Raw genomic sequence first — 18,201 nt, forward strand, 5'->3', positions numbered from 1 at the left:
TTACCGCTCCTGTTACTGCTGTTTTTAGGGTCGTGGCAGTGAACGGACTTCTGTTTTGCATATCTCCATTATTCACATTACTTTTTGTTTTGCCAGTTGAAATGTCTTTTCACTGTGACTGTATTCCCGATAAGGTAAGCTGTGTCATGTCACAACATGAGCTGGTTTGATTTAGATTTACAAACAGTTTATTGGACATTGAGTAGGGGGACTTAAGACTAGTTTGCACTCAAAGGAAGTCCGACAGTCTGAAAGCACTGAAAAGCTCCAGTGGTTCACAGATCAGGTGCTGAGGCACCTAGGGTGTGCTAAGGAAGGGCCCCAAAAGAGTTGTTCATTTACATCTTTTTAGATGAGTACACATTGTTAATAATGTTTCGATTTAAAAATTGTGTAGTGTGATACATCTGAGATGAACCTTACCTGACAGGATCTGGGAGGAAGAACACTATGAAGGGTTGCCATGGTTTTTAAAACAGTCTGGAAACTACTGTTTTATCTTGCCCAGGGGCACTTTGACAGGCTGGGTGTTTGCTTTTAAGATGAAGTTTAAATCTGAGTGTTGCATCACTGTCTGTATTCACCACATCCTCACTACACTGCTAAAATTACACTTAAACACACACTCACTTCCCCCCCAACAAACAAATTAATTTACACTGATAAAAATGAAAAGACTACTTGCATGTTTTTTGTGTTTTGGAGTATAGATGTCATTTGAACTAGTCTGCTTGGTTAATTCATGCTTGTGCGCACAGTGTATATTAAGTACTGTGTAAGTGAGTTGTGTGACTGTTCTCTCTAAAGCTCTGCGTGTCACTATTACCACAGACGTACTCTCTGCTCTTCTATATGCATATTTCTGCCCAAATATTTTAGCAGTTTTATCCAATTTGTATTCAGCCTAATTGTAAATACATTTTACCACTATTAATTTCTCTTGTTTAAATCCTCCCCTGAGATGCCGGCCTTAATCTGAGCAACTGCTGAAATGATTAAACTGCAGACAGAAGCTGACATTCAGGGAACTAAACGCTTCTTGTTTTGCAAAGAGCAGAAAACAACACAAGTTTTCTTACAGCGTACAGCTATAATGAATTACACTGCATTAATACAGTGCGGCGAGCAATTAGCAGCTCTTATAAGTGTCTGATAATCACATTTTTATCTCTATTTGTCCAGGGAAGGTGTGCTGAACAAGCAAGCTCTCATTAATTACATACAGTGAAAGATGCAGTCTTCTGCTGTTTACCCCAGAGGAGCTCCAGCATTATTTTAGAAACACTGAGGTCATGAGTCCAACTTTCCCCATTTATCTCCTTGTGATATTTTCATGTCACCAAGAAGCCAGTGAAGGGTTGTAATAACATTCTTCTCATTTTAGTCATTTATTGAACTGTTTTGTTATGTTTTGTGTAAGTTTCGTCCTGTTATGTCCTACATGATAAATGTCTATATGCTGTTTCACAGTCTTCTCTGCACTGCCATTATTTAAATCACGGTGGAGGAATATAAAATCGCCACATCATACTCCAATTTCTGACTGAAAACAGTGACATTTAGTTAGGTAATTTTAAAAGATCAGCCTACAAACTCATGCATGTGTTATTTGTGTTGTTGCAGCCTGTAAAATCTCAATCCGGTTGTGAATGACTTCAGTTTGAGGACAACTAGTCAATAGTTTTTTTACTGTCCTGAACCAGATCACCAGTTCACCACAGTTTTGACCCAAAAGCCATAAGTCCTACAGTCTAAAACCACAGCTTGTTTGTCCCTGTCCTCAGACATGACCCATAGGAGCAGACCAGCAGCAGGCGACTGGACCTTCGTCATCACGGTAACAATAGTACACATGTGGTTAAAGTTGTGGAACAGTCACAGTTTGGTTTGGTCGGGCTCAGGCACAAAAACTACTTGGTTAGGTTTAGGGAAATAAGGTTAGAGAAACTGTGTCGTCATGGTTACAGTAGTAAACATGCAGTTGAGGTTGTGGGCCAGTCATGGATAAAAGAAACAACAACTATTGGTTTCAAACAGGAAACAAAGGTTCTGTGTTTTGTTGATCCATCCATCCACGCCAACCTCCTCCTCCTCCTAATGTGGAATTTGTCACACTTTATGCTACGTCACCTGACTTCCTGCTTAGCTCCCATAGCAATTACTGCGGCCACTAGAGGTTGCCTAGCAATAAAACGGAACTATGGGATGTAATAAGCTGCTTGCACAGACAACCTATGGGTTCGTTCTTTACAGGAGGACAGTCACATTCCTCCTGCTGTACAGTGTTCTGTGATTTGAATCAATGACACTCTAATATTTAGTATTTATAAATATCAAACACTGTTATTCATATTCCCAATGTCTGCAGTGGAGTCTGATAATGGAGAAAGGTTCTGGGAATCTCAAACATCACCTGCTAAAATTACATTCTTCTGTCAGAGCTGCCATTTTCGCACCAAAGTCTATGATCACACAGTGAGAAATCCATCACACCTCAGCAACCTCATCAGTCCCCAGCTGACCACAATGTGATGCAGCGACCAAACATGTTGTGTTCTTGGTATCAATATTGTTTTCCTCACACATAAAACGGCATCAGTATGCAACAAGTTCAGGCATGTTCTGCAGGGAAAAGGCTTTCTGGGGAATGTAGGAAATCAGTGACATTCATTAGATGAGGAAGGTTTATGCACCAGTGCTCTAAACATTACGGTCTGATTCTGCATTATTGTGTCTGATGTGTATATAAAGTGAGAAAGGAAAAATATAGTTCTTTGTCATACAGGTGATCTTCCTCCCTTTGCAGTCAGCTGTTTCCTCTCTGTGCATGTTCAGCCTTTGTCAACATCATCCTGAGATTTACAGATAACCTGTTCTCCAATCATACTTCATCAATGTGACTGAAAAGAATATTGATCCTTTGTTTAAGTTAAAATGAACAGGACAAAATCCATTTCAGGTCATTTAATACATAATGAATGATGTGTCAGTGTTCAGGACACTTCATATTCATTTTGGAGCATGTCCCTTAAATCTCCTCAGTAGGATGTGTAATTTAACCTTTAAAGATAAACATGCTTTGTTTAAGTTGTATGATTAATTTATCAAAGGACAGATAAAAGGTGCAGTTACGTGTTTTCACATGAAGAGGATCCTGCATGTGCCTCCAAACCTGAATATTTAGTCAAATTCTCCGCATTTCCATAAGAAAAGATCAAAACCAATGTACAAACAGACTGATGGACGTATTTGTTCAGCGGGACAAACTGTCAGCAGCCACCTATGACAACATTTAGACACCGATCAGATGTGGACTCGCGCCGGCTCGGTGGACACTGCCCACTCCTTGTTACCAGACCCACATGCCAGCGTGAGTTTGCGTGCGCAGTCTTTCTGCTCCAGCCCTGCATGCGTCGGGAGCGCACAGAGGGCGCACCGGTGTCAGTTTGCTCCAGCCCCTCGTAGCGGTCGGTCGGTCGCTGCTGGTTGCGCGAAGTGGCGTCTCAACGAGCAGGAATTTGGGGAGTGGAAATTCCGCTGTTACTTTCACGGCTCGCGTCGTGTTCCTGACATTTTTTCCGCTGTGTCGGCCAAGTGAGTCGCTGCGAACAGAGAGAGAGAGAGAGACGCGGAGAAAGAGCTTGAAATAAGGAGCAAAGATCTGTTGAGCAGCGCTCTGATGTTCTCCGTGGTTGCTTTCCATTGAATACCGGCTAACTAGTGATTCCTCTTTTAATTTTCCACTTGGAAGTACTGCTGTCGCTGCTGTTTGGTGTCAGAAGTGAGAGGTTTGATGAAGAATCGAGGGCGCACAGCTGCCACTTTTGGCGAACGGATTTTTCCTTTTTGATTTTTCGTCTTTTTTCCTCTTCATTTGGATTATTTTTTTTCCAGGAGAGATGGCAAGTTGTTCCCTGACAGACGCAGGGATCTGGTGCTGAAGCTCGCAGGATGCTGGAGACCCTACAACAACCAGATTTCTTACTTTGAGACAATTCTCGGTTATTTCTTCTCATTCGGACGTAAACCCACCTGGACGTTTTTATCCCGACACCTCTGTGTGTCTTTATTTTCTTTTTTCTTTTACACTGTCTGTGTTGTACAATCTAACAAGGATGCGTAGTGGATTGCTATTGTTCCTCTTCACCCAAGTCGTCTTGGTTGCTTCGTTGACTCAGACTGGTAGGTGTTGACTGACTGTATGAATACATGTGGCTTGACAGCAGGCAGCCTAGCTGTGTATTGATCCATTTTGCATCATTTTGCACCTTTGTTGCCTCTCACCTGTTATGCCTCGGCTTTCCCTTTGAGAGCACGTCCGCAGGGACTGAAGTCAGACCATGTTAATACTGTTTTTACTCTTTATTATCTTCACGGGAAATAAAGCCTGAGGACATTATACAAAATACACCAAACAACAGAATGAATAAAGGCATTTTAGTCACGCTAAAATATTCATAAAGTACCATACAATCACCAAAAACTGACAATTTAATATCACGACACACAAGAAGTCCTTATATTGAGATTTCCTCATTATAATAGGAATATTACGCATTTTTCGCGCTTCAGCCAGTCATTTTGAGCTTTAGCGCGCGCTGCCACTGAAGCCTGATATAGGCTACAAGCAATTTAATAAATCATTCATTGAGAAAATTAAATTTGATCATCCTGCCTGTTTGCAGGAGAAGCAGCAGCCAGCGCACCTCACCTTCATGGGCGTAATCACACCTTACAGCAGGGATGCAAAGGAACCCTCCTCACTTTACACCACACCTTGTCTAAAATAGAGTAATTGTGGTGTTTTATCGCCTTTTTCAGGCTGATAGAAATTATTGGGATGTGAATTTTCATAGTTATAATGTGTGAATTGGGCTTCTGGTGCAGGCATGTTTTTTTTTTGTCAACATCATTTTTGCTGTAGCGGTGGATGTTTCCTCATTCCATCCTCTCTCCATGCTCTCTGATCTTTGACATCAAACTGTTCCACCACTCAACAGTTGAGCGCAGTTCAGTGGCCAGAAAGTCAATTTCTCTCTCCACCAACTGACTGAACAACTTTCCGCCTTTTTCCTTACGCTGCAGATAAATGCGGGGGGAATATAGAGATAGACATCGCGGACTACCTGACCTCCCCGGGCTATCCCGGTGCCTACCCGCCCTCCCAGCAGTGCGTGTGGGTGATAACCGCCCCCGAGCCGGGTCAGAAGATCCTCATCAACTTCAATCCGCATTTTGATCTGGAGGACAGAGACTGCAAGTAAGAGTTCACTCCTCACTCTCCCTCTCTCACTCTCTCACACTCTCTCTCTCTCTCTCTCTCTCTCTCTCTCCCCTCCTCCTCCTCCCACCCTCCTCTGCTCTCCGCTCAACCCTGCCTGGATACAGTATGAAACTCTGCCACCTATTGGTCAAGGAGTTAAATATCTGATACCAGGGAAAGGAAGGTGCAAGGTTGAGATATGATACCAAGGCTGCTGGAAATTACTTGATAAGGAGGGAGAGTTTCTTCTGGAACTTGTCTCCGGCTGGGTTTTTGAATTGATATGAATTTAGATCAGAGCAAACCCCCCAAAAAAACTCTGTGTGCTGCAGCTTTTTATTGATGGAGTCGAGTTTGCTCGTTGCAGGAATAAAGAAATGGTGTTTACTTTTCATTTGGAGGCAAAGTTTGCCTGTTTGTATTTTGAGGAGGAATAGAGTTTGTCTGGCTCTTTGTGTGCAGGAATAGAACCTCAAGGATCTAATTTAATTTTACAAATGATTGGAAGTGCTGTTTGTTTTGTTTTTTTCTTTTTTGTACGTTAGAGATGTTAAAAAGAAACAAATATAAGATGTTGTTTTTCTCTGAAGCTGTTTTTTCTCTGCAGTTATGTTTTCACTCACCTCATTCACCTTCATATTTCCAATTACCGCAAAGATAACACTGCTGCAAAGATAAGTCCTTTAATCAATTAGTCAATTGCCAGAAAATTAATGAGCAACAGTTGATATTTAACTAATCGTTTCAGTGGTTTTTGGAGCAAGAATTTACTGCTTAATATAAAGACTGTTTGAGTTTAGCACCATTGGTCAGACACAACAAGCAGTATGATGACAGCAACTTGGACAACTTGGATTTTTCACTATTATTTGTCATTTCATAACACAAACGATGAATGACTAAGCAAGAAAATAATCTGCAGATACGGCGTACTTCTCGTCACCACCACTGGTTTGTCAGGCCGTGCACAGGTCGACCAGGTGGTAGTTTGGGTTGTAAACATGTTAAAAATGTTCTTACACGACAGGAACGCTCCACGCAGACACTCAAACATGCATCACAAATCAGTCCTGTGCATGTCTGATGGTGACACACACACACACACACACACACACACACAACTCCTATACCCCCTCTCCTTGACACAGAAACACACAGTCGATTGTTTGCATGCACACAACAACCCATGTGTTGCTCTCGTCCATAAATAAGCTCGTTTTTTATGTCGGCTCCTCTGTCTTTTTTAAAAGCTCCATAAACGGCTCCTGTGTAAATCACACAACTAGCTGTCCGGGGCTGCCTCACAGATGGGGTCCTCCAATACTATTGGATCATGTTTCCCCACCAAGGGACTAATAAACCATTAGCCTTCCAGACAGATAGTGGATATTGTGTTGTTCAGTGGATTACACAACTACATCAGTGTGGCAACAAACGTGCAGGAAAGCTGCTCCTTGAAAACGTAATTCTGCAATGACCTTATTTTTGTGTGATAACCCTGGGAGCAATATAAGTATGCAATCATGCTGTTTAAGTACTTAATGAAATGTAATAAATCCCAGTGATAAAATTTTAGTCAGTAGCTGGCACTGTTGCACGCCACCAACAGAGTGTTATTGTCTGCTGAAATTACTTTTCCATAGGTTAATGTGCTGGAATAAGCAGTTGTAAAATAAAATATTATGGTTTTTATCAGGGTTTAACATGAGCTAATCGTTTTAGCATTATGGTCTTATCTAATGAAAGAGCAGATAGGCTTCTTGTATCAGAAGAAGAACCAGAGGAGGGTGTTCGGGTGCAAAAAGGATCATGTTATTTTCTATCCAAAAGGTGGTGAAAAGTGGGGGAGGGGGGGTATAAGATGTCCAGAGGGATCTTTTTATCCATCTGAAGAGCCTCCTCTAGATCTCTCTCTAAGCTGTTTCTCTGTGTGACCGGACTGTTCACTGTGGCTGCACACATGATTCCACGTCTGGGTGAGCCCGCAGACAAGAGACCAAACATTTCCACATTAGGACTGACACGCCATCGATGCTGCAGGAGTCAGACCTGCGGCCGTTCAACAGCCAGGCCACCCTGCAACCACCTTAACATGCCATTCGGCTGTTTTCTTAGGGGCCTCCGTTTCGCTCGATTGGTTTCATTATTTGTTGTGTGAGTTTATGTTGGATGATGATGGGGTGTATCTCATAGCTCTCCGACTTGGCAGGAGCAGTGTTGTTCTTGGGACCGAGTCAAATGCTCGAAATATGCCCATTGAGGGGGGCCTTAAGCCTTTGGCGAGGCCGCAGTCCTACTTAAAAATTTCCTGAAATGATATTTAAGAGTTTTATTTCACTGTTTGATGCCACCGAGCTCAACGTCAGCTCCAAAATATGATGCTGGAGTCAGTGAGGTCATGATTGGAAACAGCAACAAAATATAATGTTTTACCATGAACGTGAAATGTTGTACATTAACCTCTGCTGGCTTTCAATTAAGGCACACACAGGGCAATCTGCTCTGCCTAAGTGTCCATGAGCAAAACACTGAAACCTTACCAGGTCCAAATTTGACCTGGCAAATTGATTGAGCCATTTTTATGGCAAAATTATTTGGTTTTAGCTTCTCAAATGTCAGGATTTTCTGCACGTTTTTATTTTAACCTGACTCTCTTTGGATTTACGATCATTCAGTTGGACAACAGAAGACATGAGACAACACTTTGGGCTCTGCAAAATATTGACAGGCATTTTTCATTGTCGTCAGACATTTTACAGATCAATCGAGAAAGTAACCGGCGGATTAATCGATCATGAAAATAGTTTGTTGTTAGTTGCAGCACTAATGTAAAACATAAAGTTCTGTACCGTAAAGTGAAGCTTATAAACTAAATCAACAAATATTAGGTCGGTTTCCACAGTGATGAAACGTGAGATTGATGGTAAAACTACAACTGTAACAAAAGATTGTTTTCACTAGTTGAATGTTTGAATAATCTATAAATCGTTTTGTCTGTACAATGTCAGAAAATAGTGGGTAAAAAACCTGAAACCAGCGACTCTTTGTTTGCCTATAAACGGGTAATTGATCAGAACATTTGCTGATTACATGTCGGCTGATCAGCTGACCAGTAGATCAGCTAACAACGGATGTAACGTAAAGCACAATGCTGAAGAAAGTGGTGTGTTTTGCTTCTCCAGTAACCCTCAAAGTAACTGAGCTTGTTGGGATTCAGCGCCGTGCTCACGTAGATTTTGATATTCTGTTGGAGAAACAGAGCCATTGGGACAGTTTTTCTATCATTCCACTAGCCCTAGCTTTAGTTCAGATGTTGTCTTCTAATTGAAATGTATTGTTGGAATAACACTCCTCCTCCTCCCTCATCAGATAGCATGTCACTGCTTGCCCATTTCTCCCCAGTCCCATAATTAAATTACTGGACCAAAATGGAACAAACATATTCCACTGCTGTGAAGCATGTCTGCAGTTAACCAGCCAAAAAAGAAACCATAGTTCTGGCATCCACAAGCAAATGCCGGCTACGTTTCCGACATCTGTGGTAAAAAATATCTATTCCCTGTTCCCCCCTTATGACCCGGGGTTTGTAATTATGATCCCTAATTACAACGTTTTTTAAAAATACATATTTGCCAGTCAGGAAATGTTTTCTACATGGATGATTCATGAAGACAGAAACTGGAACTTTGGAGGTCTGTACTAAAATTAGATGATCTACCAGTTTGGAAACAGTGTCACCTTATCTCAAAAAACAGCAATTTGAAAGACAGAGAAGCTCTGTGTTGTCAGGCAAATGACACAGATGTACCGAATCGTAAACTTGATAACATCCCAAAAATGATACTGCAGTATATTTCAAGATGAGCCTGGGGGATACTTAGATTTAATTTGTGGTTCACAAGGCCTCTGTGAAACAGTCAGTCTGGATGGCGACCTTTTACTTCCACAAAGTCTCAAGTGACACAGTCTGTGCTCAGTGAACAGACGTTGGTTTAGATGACAACCAGTAACACTTTTGTTCAGACACGCTAAGATCCGTCAGCTCTGCCTCCGTAGCCAATCTGGAGCGACACCAGAACAAGTCTTGTCTCACGTCCACGTCTGAAATAGCGTGGCCGACAAAGTGAATCCCCGCGGAGCGCGGCAAAATAGAGCAGAGGCATGGGTAAGGAACATGCGTCGGTGGCAGGATAATTTGGGACATCTTTTTAGGAGTTGGCTGAACTGTTACCTCCTACGTGAGGCTGCACTGGCACAGTGTGCACCTCGCACACACACAACGCATACACACACAGGCAGCACAAACTTTCTGTCACTTACAGTATGCTTCATGTGCACTCTTTGGTGCACACAGCTACAGTATGCACACTCTGCAAATTCTCTGCTACACATTCTTGTGCAGCTTTGTGTACGCACAAAGACAAACACTGGTGCACATTAAAGGTATAATGCACAGTTTTCACCAGGGTATGGTGATGTATATTGGATTTGTAGGTTCGTTGTTGTCTGGTGCAATCTTTTTTCTTCTGTGGCCAAACCCAGATGATACAAAATCATATATACAGATAGAAACAGAGAAATTAAAGGACAAACTGAGTGCAAAAACCAAGGCGTTACTAATATTTAATCTACCATCATGAACATAAATGAGGTGGACAAAATATCAGCAACTTTATAAACCTCATGATGGTAGGATTTATTGAGGATTTCTTGAGGGCTGTTGGATTTGACTACATTTGTTTTGGTTACAGGCTAATTAACTGGCAATTGAGTGTAAAACCCCAAAATTAACTCAAGTTCAGACCACTCCGCCTAACTGAGACAGAGGTAGATGAGGCACGTTGAGGGAAAGTGGGGAGAGCAAAGAAGTTAATTACAGCACTTCATCACAGAATAACTGCAACGCATTTACTATCACATGATGATAGATAACTGTAGGTGTGATTTTCCTTTAACTCCTCTCCTCCAAGCAGACCAGCACAACAAACAATATTCTCATTTATATCCTGACATATCAGGGACATAAACAACAAATGCTTAAAGAACGGAGACTGCGGGGATGAAAGAGCAAGAAATAGAAAGAAAAATTGGGGGAGATGCTATAAATTCCTCTACAGTGTGATGGAAGGACCAGTTGTTCCTTATGTTGTGTCCAGAGGCAAGGTGCTCCATAATAAGTCAAAAAAATGTTTCCTCAAGCACGGACACAAGTCACAGGACCAACATCTCACAGCCTGGAGGTATCACATGAGTTGAAATACACACTTGGAGAGCATTAGTGTGTCTATGTGTGTATGTCTGGAGGGATTATGTTGTGTGCAAAGGCTGTTGTGGGTTTTGTTTTTCAGGCAAATCATGTTTTCAAAGTTGATGTTGCTGGGATGATCACTATGACCTTGAAGAATGAGTAAAACATTGTGTATTTGAAAGATATAGATGGATGGATGGACGGATGGATGGATGGATTGATGGATGGATGGACGGATGGACGGACGGACGGACGGACGGATTGATGGATGGATGGATGGATGGATGGATGGATGGATTGCTGATAGATCAAAGAATAGCAGGACAGATCAATAAATCTACAGATGGCTGGAATGATGACAGGATTGATTTACGGATGGATGAATGAACAGATCGATGGATGATAATGGAACAAAGGCTTGATGGATAGATATGTGGCTGGATGAATTCACTGATGTGTGGATGATGGATGATAGATTGATTGATAGACAGAAAAATAGATGGATTCATGGACTAATAGTTATATTGATGGATGGCAGGATAGGTGAAGTAATGAAAGGTTGGCAGGATATGAATGAATTGATGGATGGATAAGTGAATGAATGATTGAATGGATAAATTCTGATAGAAGAATGGCAGGATGGATGGATGAATTAAGGTATAGCTGGAAGGAGGCATTGCTGAATAGAAAGACATACAGCAGGATAAACTTTACTCCTCGGTACATTTTGATGACCTCTTATTGTGAAAAAGCAAACGGTTAGTCAGCGACTTTGCAGTCAGTTGTTTAGTCTTGTGTATATGCCGCAGCACATGACAAATACTGTCTTCAGTCTCAGCCCTTTTTTATGTGGCTTTAGTCTGAGGCGTTGTTTCACTAGCGATCCTGTGTTCAACAGTCAGTCTGACTTTGCCACTTTCAAAGCAAAAAAAAAAAAGCATCCCTTCCCAGATGGTTGTATTTTTCAGTTCCACAGCGGCCACACAAAACAGGAAATGTGCTGCTGTCACAGAACGGTTAGCCTGTGGCTCGCTTTCAAGGAAATTTGAGGTGCGAGCCTTCAAAAATAATTTGGCTGTTTGTTCTTGTTTTGCAGCGACAGGTTCCTCCCATTTGTTACTTTGAAGTATAAAAGCACCGAGAGAATTAGGTCACTGGAGGATGGATTTTTTTTGTTTGTTTTCTTTTTTGTAGTTTCAATGAGCAATCGTCCTGTCTTACGCAATATCAATATCACGCAATTGACCATTTTTAGGTTTAAATAGCGCCTTCATAAAGTCTGAAGAGATTTAACTACTCTGAAGATTGTAATACGTACAGTCGCACATCAACAGATCTATAGATCAACACATCTCTCCCTTTTCCCATGACATCTTTGCCTTCCAAAATTACTACATTTCCCATGTTGCAATGAGGTCTCAGCCTGGGATTCCCTCATAGTTTAAATTAGAAAAGATGACATTAATTAAATCATACAATCCTTCCTGGTCATTCAGGGTCATCCTCACAAAACTGGGAATATTAAAGGAATGAGAGAAATAAAAAAAATGGAAATATAGATGAAAGATGCATGGAAATCTGTTGCACACGAGAGAGACTATGATCTCTGAGATTAGGAGGGCGAGGGAAGATGAAGTGGATAGAGAGAGAAAGAGGGATGAAAAAAGAAAACAGAAGGGTACAGACGGACTCAGAGAGACAGAGGGCTTCGGGCTGGTTGGCATGGTCAGTCTAATCCTGACCTCCGTGACAGACCTCTCACTGTCTCTCCTCCTCCTCTGGCCTCAGGCTGTTTTTTTTCTCACTTTTTTCATCCAGTCACCTCCTGCTCCATCACTTTCTTTCTTTCTCTCTCTCTCTCTCTCCGTTCTCTTTCCCCTCATCACTCTGTCTGAACTCCATGTGCAGCCATCATGTTTTCATCCCATTTTTTCCTCTGCTCTCCATATGGTCTCCCTCTCTCGTCTCTCCCTCTACCTGGATTTGAATAAATGATAGAGAACTTTTCACTGTGAACAACCTGAGCTCTCGGCTGTGTTTAATAAAAACTACACACAAAATGATGACTGAGCAAAATGTACCTACAGCAGCCATTTCAGTGGTTTATATCTGAACCACATCGTTGGCAAAGCCTGTGTGCAGTTTGACAAGAGAGTAGCTAAAGATATGTTAGTAGTAACTGAATAACTTTGGTCACATGGGTAGGACTCCACATAAACTGAAATATAATGGCCTGAAAAAGATTGCTAGCACATCAGCCATATCATCTGTCATATTTAAACTTCCAGCAGACAGAGAACAACATTAGCATTGATTTGGAGTCAGGTTTCTTGGCAACCTCTTGAATGTAAGTCTTCTTTTAACTCTGTTTGGGTCTCCACCAACTCCTGAGAAAAATAATTGGTTCTTTAAATGCTAAACACTCGACAGTATTCACCAGCTAGCGGCTAACTTTGACTATTAGCTGTTTGCTGCTGGGCAGGTAGCGTACTGTGGGTTCATCAGAGATTTTTTTTTGCTGAAATAGTTGGATGATGCATCTGGAAACAATTAATTGTACACTTTTGATTTTCAGAGTTTAGTCACTGACTTCCACCATTTGTAAAGTAGATGGTGAAGAAGAAGAAGAATGGTGAACAAACACTGCTGAAGAAACAGACTTTCTCCAGCTGACTCGTGTCTTTTAGCAGCACATGTTTGTCTAATGGAAGGAAGGGTGAACTCTGAATCCTGCTATTGTTTCAATTGCGCAAGTGTACATTGTTTGGATTTGCTCTCCTAAACAATTATGGCCACAAACTGCATCCCATGTGAATCAGCTCACAGATATGGAACACACAGATGCAAACATGCAAAGGCTGAAATATACAGTGTATATATGTGTATACAGGCAAAGAAAACACACGTTCAAGCAAACGCATACACATACGATAAAACTGACAAATTGCTGTAAACGTAGACTTATTGTGGATTCCCTGCTCATCAGTCAACCGCGCGCGCACACACACACACACACACACACACACACACACACACACACACTGTCACAGACAAATGAAAACACATGTCAGATTAGATCCTTAACGAGCAGATTAACGAGGAGAGAGTTTGGCGGGAGGGAGAGAGGGGGAAACCCAGTCAGCGACGTCACGCACACACACACGCACAGCTGCAATCCGAGGATTTACTGGACGCACTTGCTGATGCACTCCAGATGTCCTGAAAGTAACACACACACACACACACACACACACACACAGCCATGAGCGAAAGCGAGGCATCTATCAGTGTAAACACTTGGATTTCACATTGACGATAAAGCTTGTTTTGATCGAGTTTTGTTCATCACTTCTAATGGGTTTTTCTTAATCTTGCAATAAAGCTCAACATATTTAGATCCAGTGTGAACATTATATAAGCAGTGAGAGAGATGTTAGTAGATACAGATTGCCGGATTGGTTGGTATATGTTATAAATATGAAGAATTTATCCAGTGACACGCTGGCGTAGGCATCACACTTGAGAGGATTTATTATATGATGACGGTTGGACATGGCTATTTTTAAATCTTAGGAAGTTTTCAGGCTTTGGCTCAGGCTTCATCCATACAGCAAGTTTGTTTTTCCACACACAGTAATTCTTCAGAAAGTTGAGTTGCAACACACATTCATGGCAACACTATATGCCGTCATCACATACCTACAAAATAAAAAAACACACAGTTTTTATTTTGCTGGCACAAGCAAGGAAAATTTGCCATTCCTTGTTGTGTCCTAAAGCAATGTCAAAGGAGAGATTCATGACAATGCAGGTGTTCACCAGATGTGTATTTTTTTTAGTGTGCAACATGTTTTTAGGATTTGTACTTGATGACACTAATGTGACAACAGTGATGTTACAACTCCAGGTTTGTGAAGCACTTGGCTTTCACATTAGGTGTGGACTCCATTTGAATCTACTTGAGACTGTTTTTCTGGAGTGGGCTCCAGCTACAGCAACTTTCACGCCTCAGAGCGCTCAGTGCAAACAGCCTCCTAGCCAAAAAAACCTGTCCGCTTGGCCCGAGTGGGAATGGCCTTACATTAACTTAACCGTGATAAAAAAGATCCCTCGAAATGGACTGTGTTACTATATAGTAGTTCAACATTTCATTGCGTTTATTACAGCTTTTACGAGAGGCACTTATCAAAGTATTAAGATGTAAAGAAAGATGGACAGATGAATAAACGGATAGACAGATACGTGTTGACCCACTTCTCTATATTAAATGTGTCAAACTCAAACTGACCTACATCCTTCTGGGTGTCCCAAAAGTCACAAGACACCACTTAGAATTGTACTAATCCACCAAATATAAACGACTGACTGAACTTTCATGTGATGCGGAGCTCAGTTTGGCTCAGATCTCTCTTCATCATGTGGATTTAAAAGGCCCGTAAAGACTCGATGTCACGGTTGCGACAGGCCATCATTGGTGCGTGAGTGTCGGAGGTCAGTCAGCAGGTCAAACTGTGCTTTGACCTTCTCTGGGGAGGACAGACGGCCCAGGAGGCTTTGTTCCTTCTAAATATGCGCAACGGGAAACCCGCCTCCGGTGAAGCCAAATGGCTGTTCAACTGGCAGCACGGACAATAAAGTCTTTTTCTTTCTCCGCTTGTAGAGGAATGTGTTGTATCTGTCTGGGTAGAAACGCCCCAGGGTGACCTCCCACTGAGAAATGTGGGTAGAAGATACACACAAACACCTCTTGTGGGCAGATGATAAACAGAACAAATGTGTGGGTGGTGCACATATTCACAGATATATGCATACACAACAATAATGAAACAAACACATACAGTACATGGATGTAATAGACATGAGTGTATTTTGTCTTACGGCCCAAATCTTTGAGGTCAACTCCACACAACTAAACAAAACCTTGGGCTTTTATTTTGATAGGATTGCACTCTAGTGTAGTTTGCGTGCAGTGTGCGTTTGTGTTCAAACTGGCTGCCTGCCTGCGCTTCTGAAGCTTCATTATATTAACCTTTAGCCACTTCACGGAGCACAATGAACAGTGGGGTGACTCAGTGTTCATGTGTGCCATGAGTTCTGAGTTATTTTGAATCAGACTGCTGACTGAAGGAACACAACAGGTTTTAAGGAAATTGGTGCAAGTGTTGTGAGCAAAAACAACAAAATCATCAGTGTGGAAGCATAACATCATTTTTTCTGATGTTCTGTGCCAACACTTTAGTAACACCGCTCACTAAAATGAGTGATAGCAAGTAAGTATCATTGAACAGTAGAAGTAGCAATAGCACAGTGTTGCACCTCTGTGCACGTCTTACATTAACAGCAAAGAGCACTTAGGTTTTGCTCTAATGGTCTTTATTATGAGAAATGGTCCCATATAGTGTTAAATTATTTATACTTTATCACATAAGCAGCATTTTTATGTTTCAGCTGGTCCTTATGGGGCTATGGTCAACTTCATTACATGAAGTTTGGTGGTTAAATAGTTGAAAAGCGCCATAACTTTAACACGTTTGTCATGTTTTTTCTGTGTCGTATTTGTAAAGTAACTAATCACTACAGTTGATGCAGTAAAAAGGACATTTCCCTATGAAATGTTGTGAAGGAAGTTGCAAACATTTTTTAAAGGCTATTAATGTGAAGGATACACACACACCTCAAAACTGCACTTATGCACCATACTTTCCTCTCTGAGCTCCCAACTCTACATTTAAATTACATTAACGGATCTATTAGCAATAAAAAGTAATGTGATGTTTGTACGTTATTGCTTGTAACTTAACAATGAATGAATGAATTGATTATACACATCTAGCCAGGTCTAGGTTCTGGAAAGGTTTTATCCTCTGTGGTGTGGTTTGTTGCTGTACACTCTTCCACTGAAACAGGTGAGTTAGCCATAAAAGAGCAGTTCTTTATGCTAGCTTCGCACCAACACTCATCATACTGAAGTGTTAGCATGGAGCCCCAGAAGCAGTGATCCACAAAGAACAGATGAGTGATTTTGCTTTTTATGTTTTCATAACCGAAAAGCTAATTTGGCAAATGGGCTAATCTCCATTTAACTTTCTTTATTTCCCCAAATGCTACTCATTAAGTCACAACACCAGCAGGCATTATTGCTCAATAACATTTTTCGCTCCAAATGAAGGATGCTTAACAACGTCCAACTGTTTGCTCTTTATCTCTCTATCTGCCTCCCTGCCTGTCTGTCAGCTAGACTCTCTCATTGCCAAACTGTAGCAGTCCCTGATGGGGTTTCTATATGTGTGTCTGAATAGAGTTGGCTAATTAATGTCACATGTTTTGGGGAACAAGAGAGATGGATGGATGAATGCAGAGGAACTTGTCGAAGGCTAACGCATGTCAAAGTGCATTGAAAGTGACATGGTGTTTATTGCTTTGGCCCTAAGTCACCTCAGAGAGGTGTGGATAGAGTGTCGGTTGACAAAGGGGCTTTTTCCTCCCAAATCTCTCAGGTGGAGATGGAGACGTTTGGCTTTTCGCTGAATTCAGACTCGGAAACACCCTCCTGTGTTCATTCAAGTCTAAAGTTACCCTGATGGAATCAGGATGCAGTGACAAATTTGTTGTGGCAGATTCGACTTTTATTCTTCTTCTGTGCAAAAGAAGTCACACCCACATCTGGATTTTTATTTTGTGGTGAAAAGATGAAGGCACCAGATATACACAGTTGCAACACTTTGACCCTCAGAAGAACTTTTACTCCCCGAAACGTCGTCTTTGACTTTCTTTCTTTTCAACTTCTGCACATTAAACCCCAATGAGTTCGCACCAAATTTCATTTCATCCCCCAGGGTTCCTAAACAGTCTAAGAGAAAGAGAAAGGAGGGGGGTAAAAAAAAAAAAAAAAATCAGTGTTCTCCTTCCCTCCTCTGTCGGATTAAAGCTTCCAAAATGAGAACAAATTCCACCTCCTCCACGTCTGCGTTTTAATTTCCCAACAGGATTGCGCTGCCGCGGCTTTGTATCTACACGGCCGAGGTGAAGGATGAGGATATTCATACTTTTTGCTGCTTGGCCCAATTTATTTTTTGGGCAGAGGAGCAGGTCTTTGTGGCTGTGTGTGTGTGTGTGTGTGTGTGTGTGTGTGTGTGTGTGTGTGTGTGTGTGTGTGCGTGTGTGTGTGAGAGAGAGAGAGAGATCCTTCTGGTTTTAATAGGATTCGCTTAAATACATTTTCTCAGTTTTTGGAAGTGTTCTTCATCATCGCGCTGCAGATACTGGGTTTTCTTGGATGTTTGGTTTGTTTTGAAATTTGGGTTTATAGTGTCTGATAAACAGTCATGTTCATAAATTAAATGTGTGTGGGTGAAGGGGTGGCATGAGTCAAAGTGATTATTTGTGCAAATATTTTCTGAGCATGAGTGTGCTGAGAGTTGTTGAGTGCGCTTTATGTGTATGAGGGAATGGCATGTAGTGAGTGCTCATAACTCTGATGAGAAGTTCCACAAACACGGGTACGTGCCTGTGTGTGTGTGTGTTTGTGCGTGCGCTCTTGTACTTTTGTCTTTGTGAGGACCATATTTTGATGATGAGTTTGAGGACATTTTTGGAATGTGAGGAAATCTTTTCTGGTCCTCACTTACTTAAAGGGCAGCTTGCGGGTAAGTTTTGTCTTTAGGTATAAATTAGGGTAAGAACAGGGTTA

At 41.6% G+C, this 18,201-nt stretch overlaps 1 protein-coding gene across 2 annotated transcripts in view; it reads left to right on the top strand.

The window, feature by feature from the left end:
* Window positions 1–2,993: 2,993 nt before the first annotated feature.
* The window catches only part of LOC130178525 (neuropilin-1a-like), an 85,577-nt gene continuing 70,369 nt past the window's right edge, over window positions 2,994–18,201 (top strand). The window contains exons 1-2 of one of the 2 annotated variants that reach the window (XM_056390851.1): window positions 2,994–4,182; window positions 5,086–5,260. In XM_056390851.1, coding sequence (XP_056246826.1) covers window positions 4,116–4,182; window positions 5,086–5,260 — 242 coding nt within the window. In that variant the 5' untranslated portion in view covers window positions 2,994–4,115. The remainder of the gene's footprint in view (window positions 4,183–5,085; window positions 5,261–18,201) is intronic. The other variant, XM_056390850.1, reaches the window with a different exon arrangement.

This window comes from Seriola aureovittata, chromosome 12, assembly GCF_021018895.1.
Source record: "Seriola aureovittata isolate HTS-2021-v1 ecotype China chromosome 12, ASM2101889v1, whole genome shotgun sequence".
NCBI lineage: Eukaryota > Metazoa > Chordata > Actinopteri > Carangiformes > Carangidae > Seriola > Seriola aureovittata.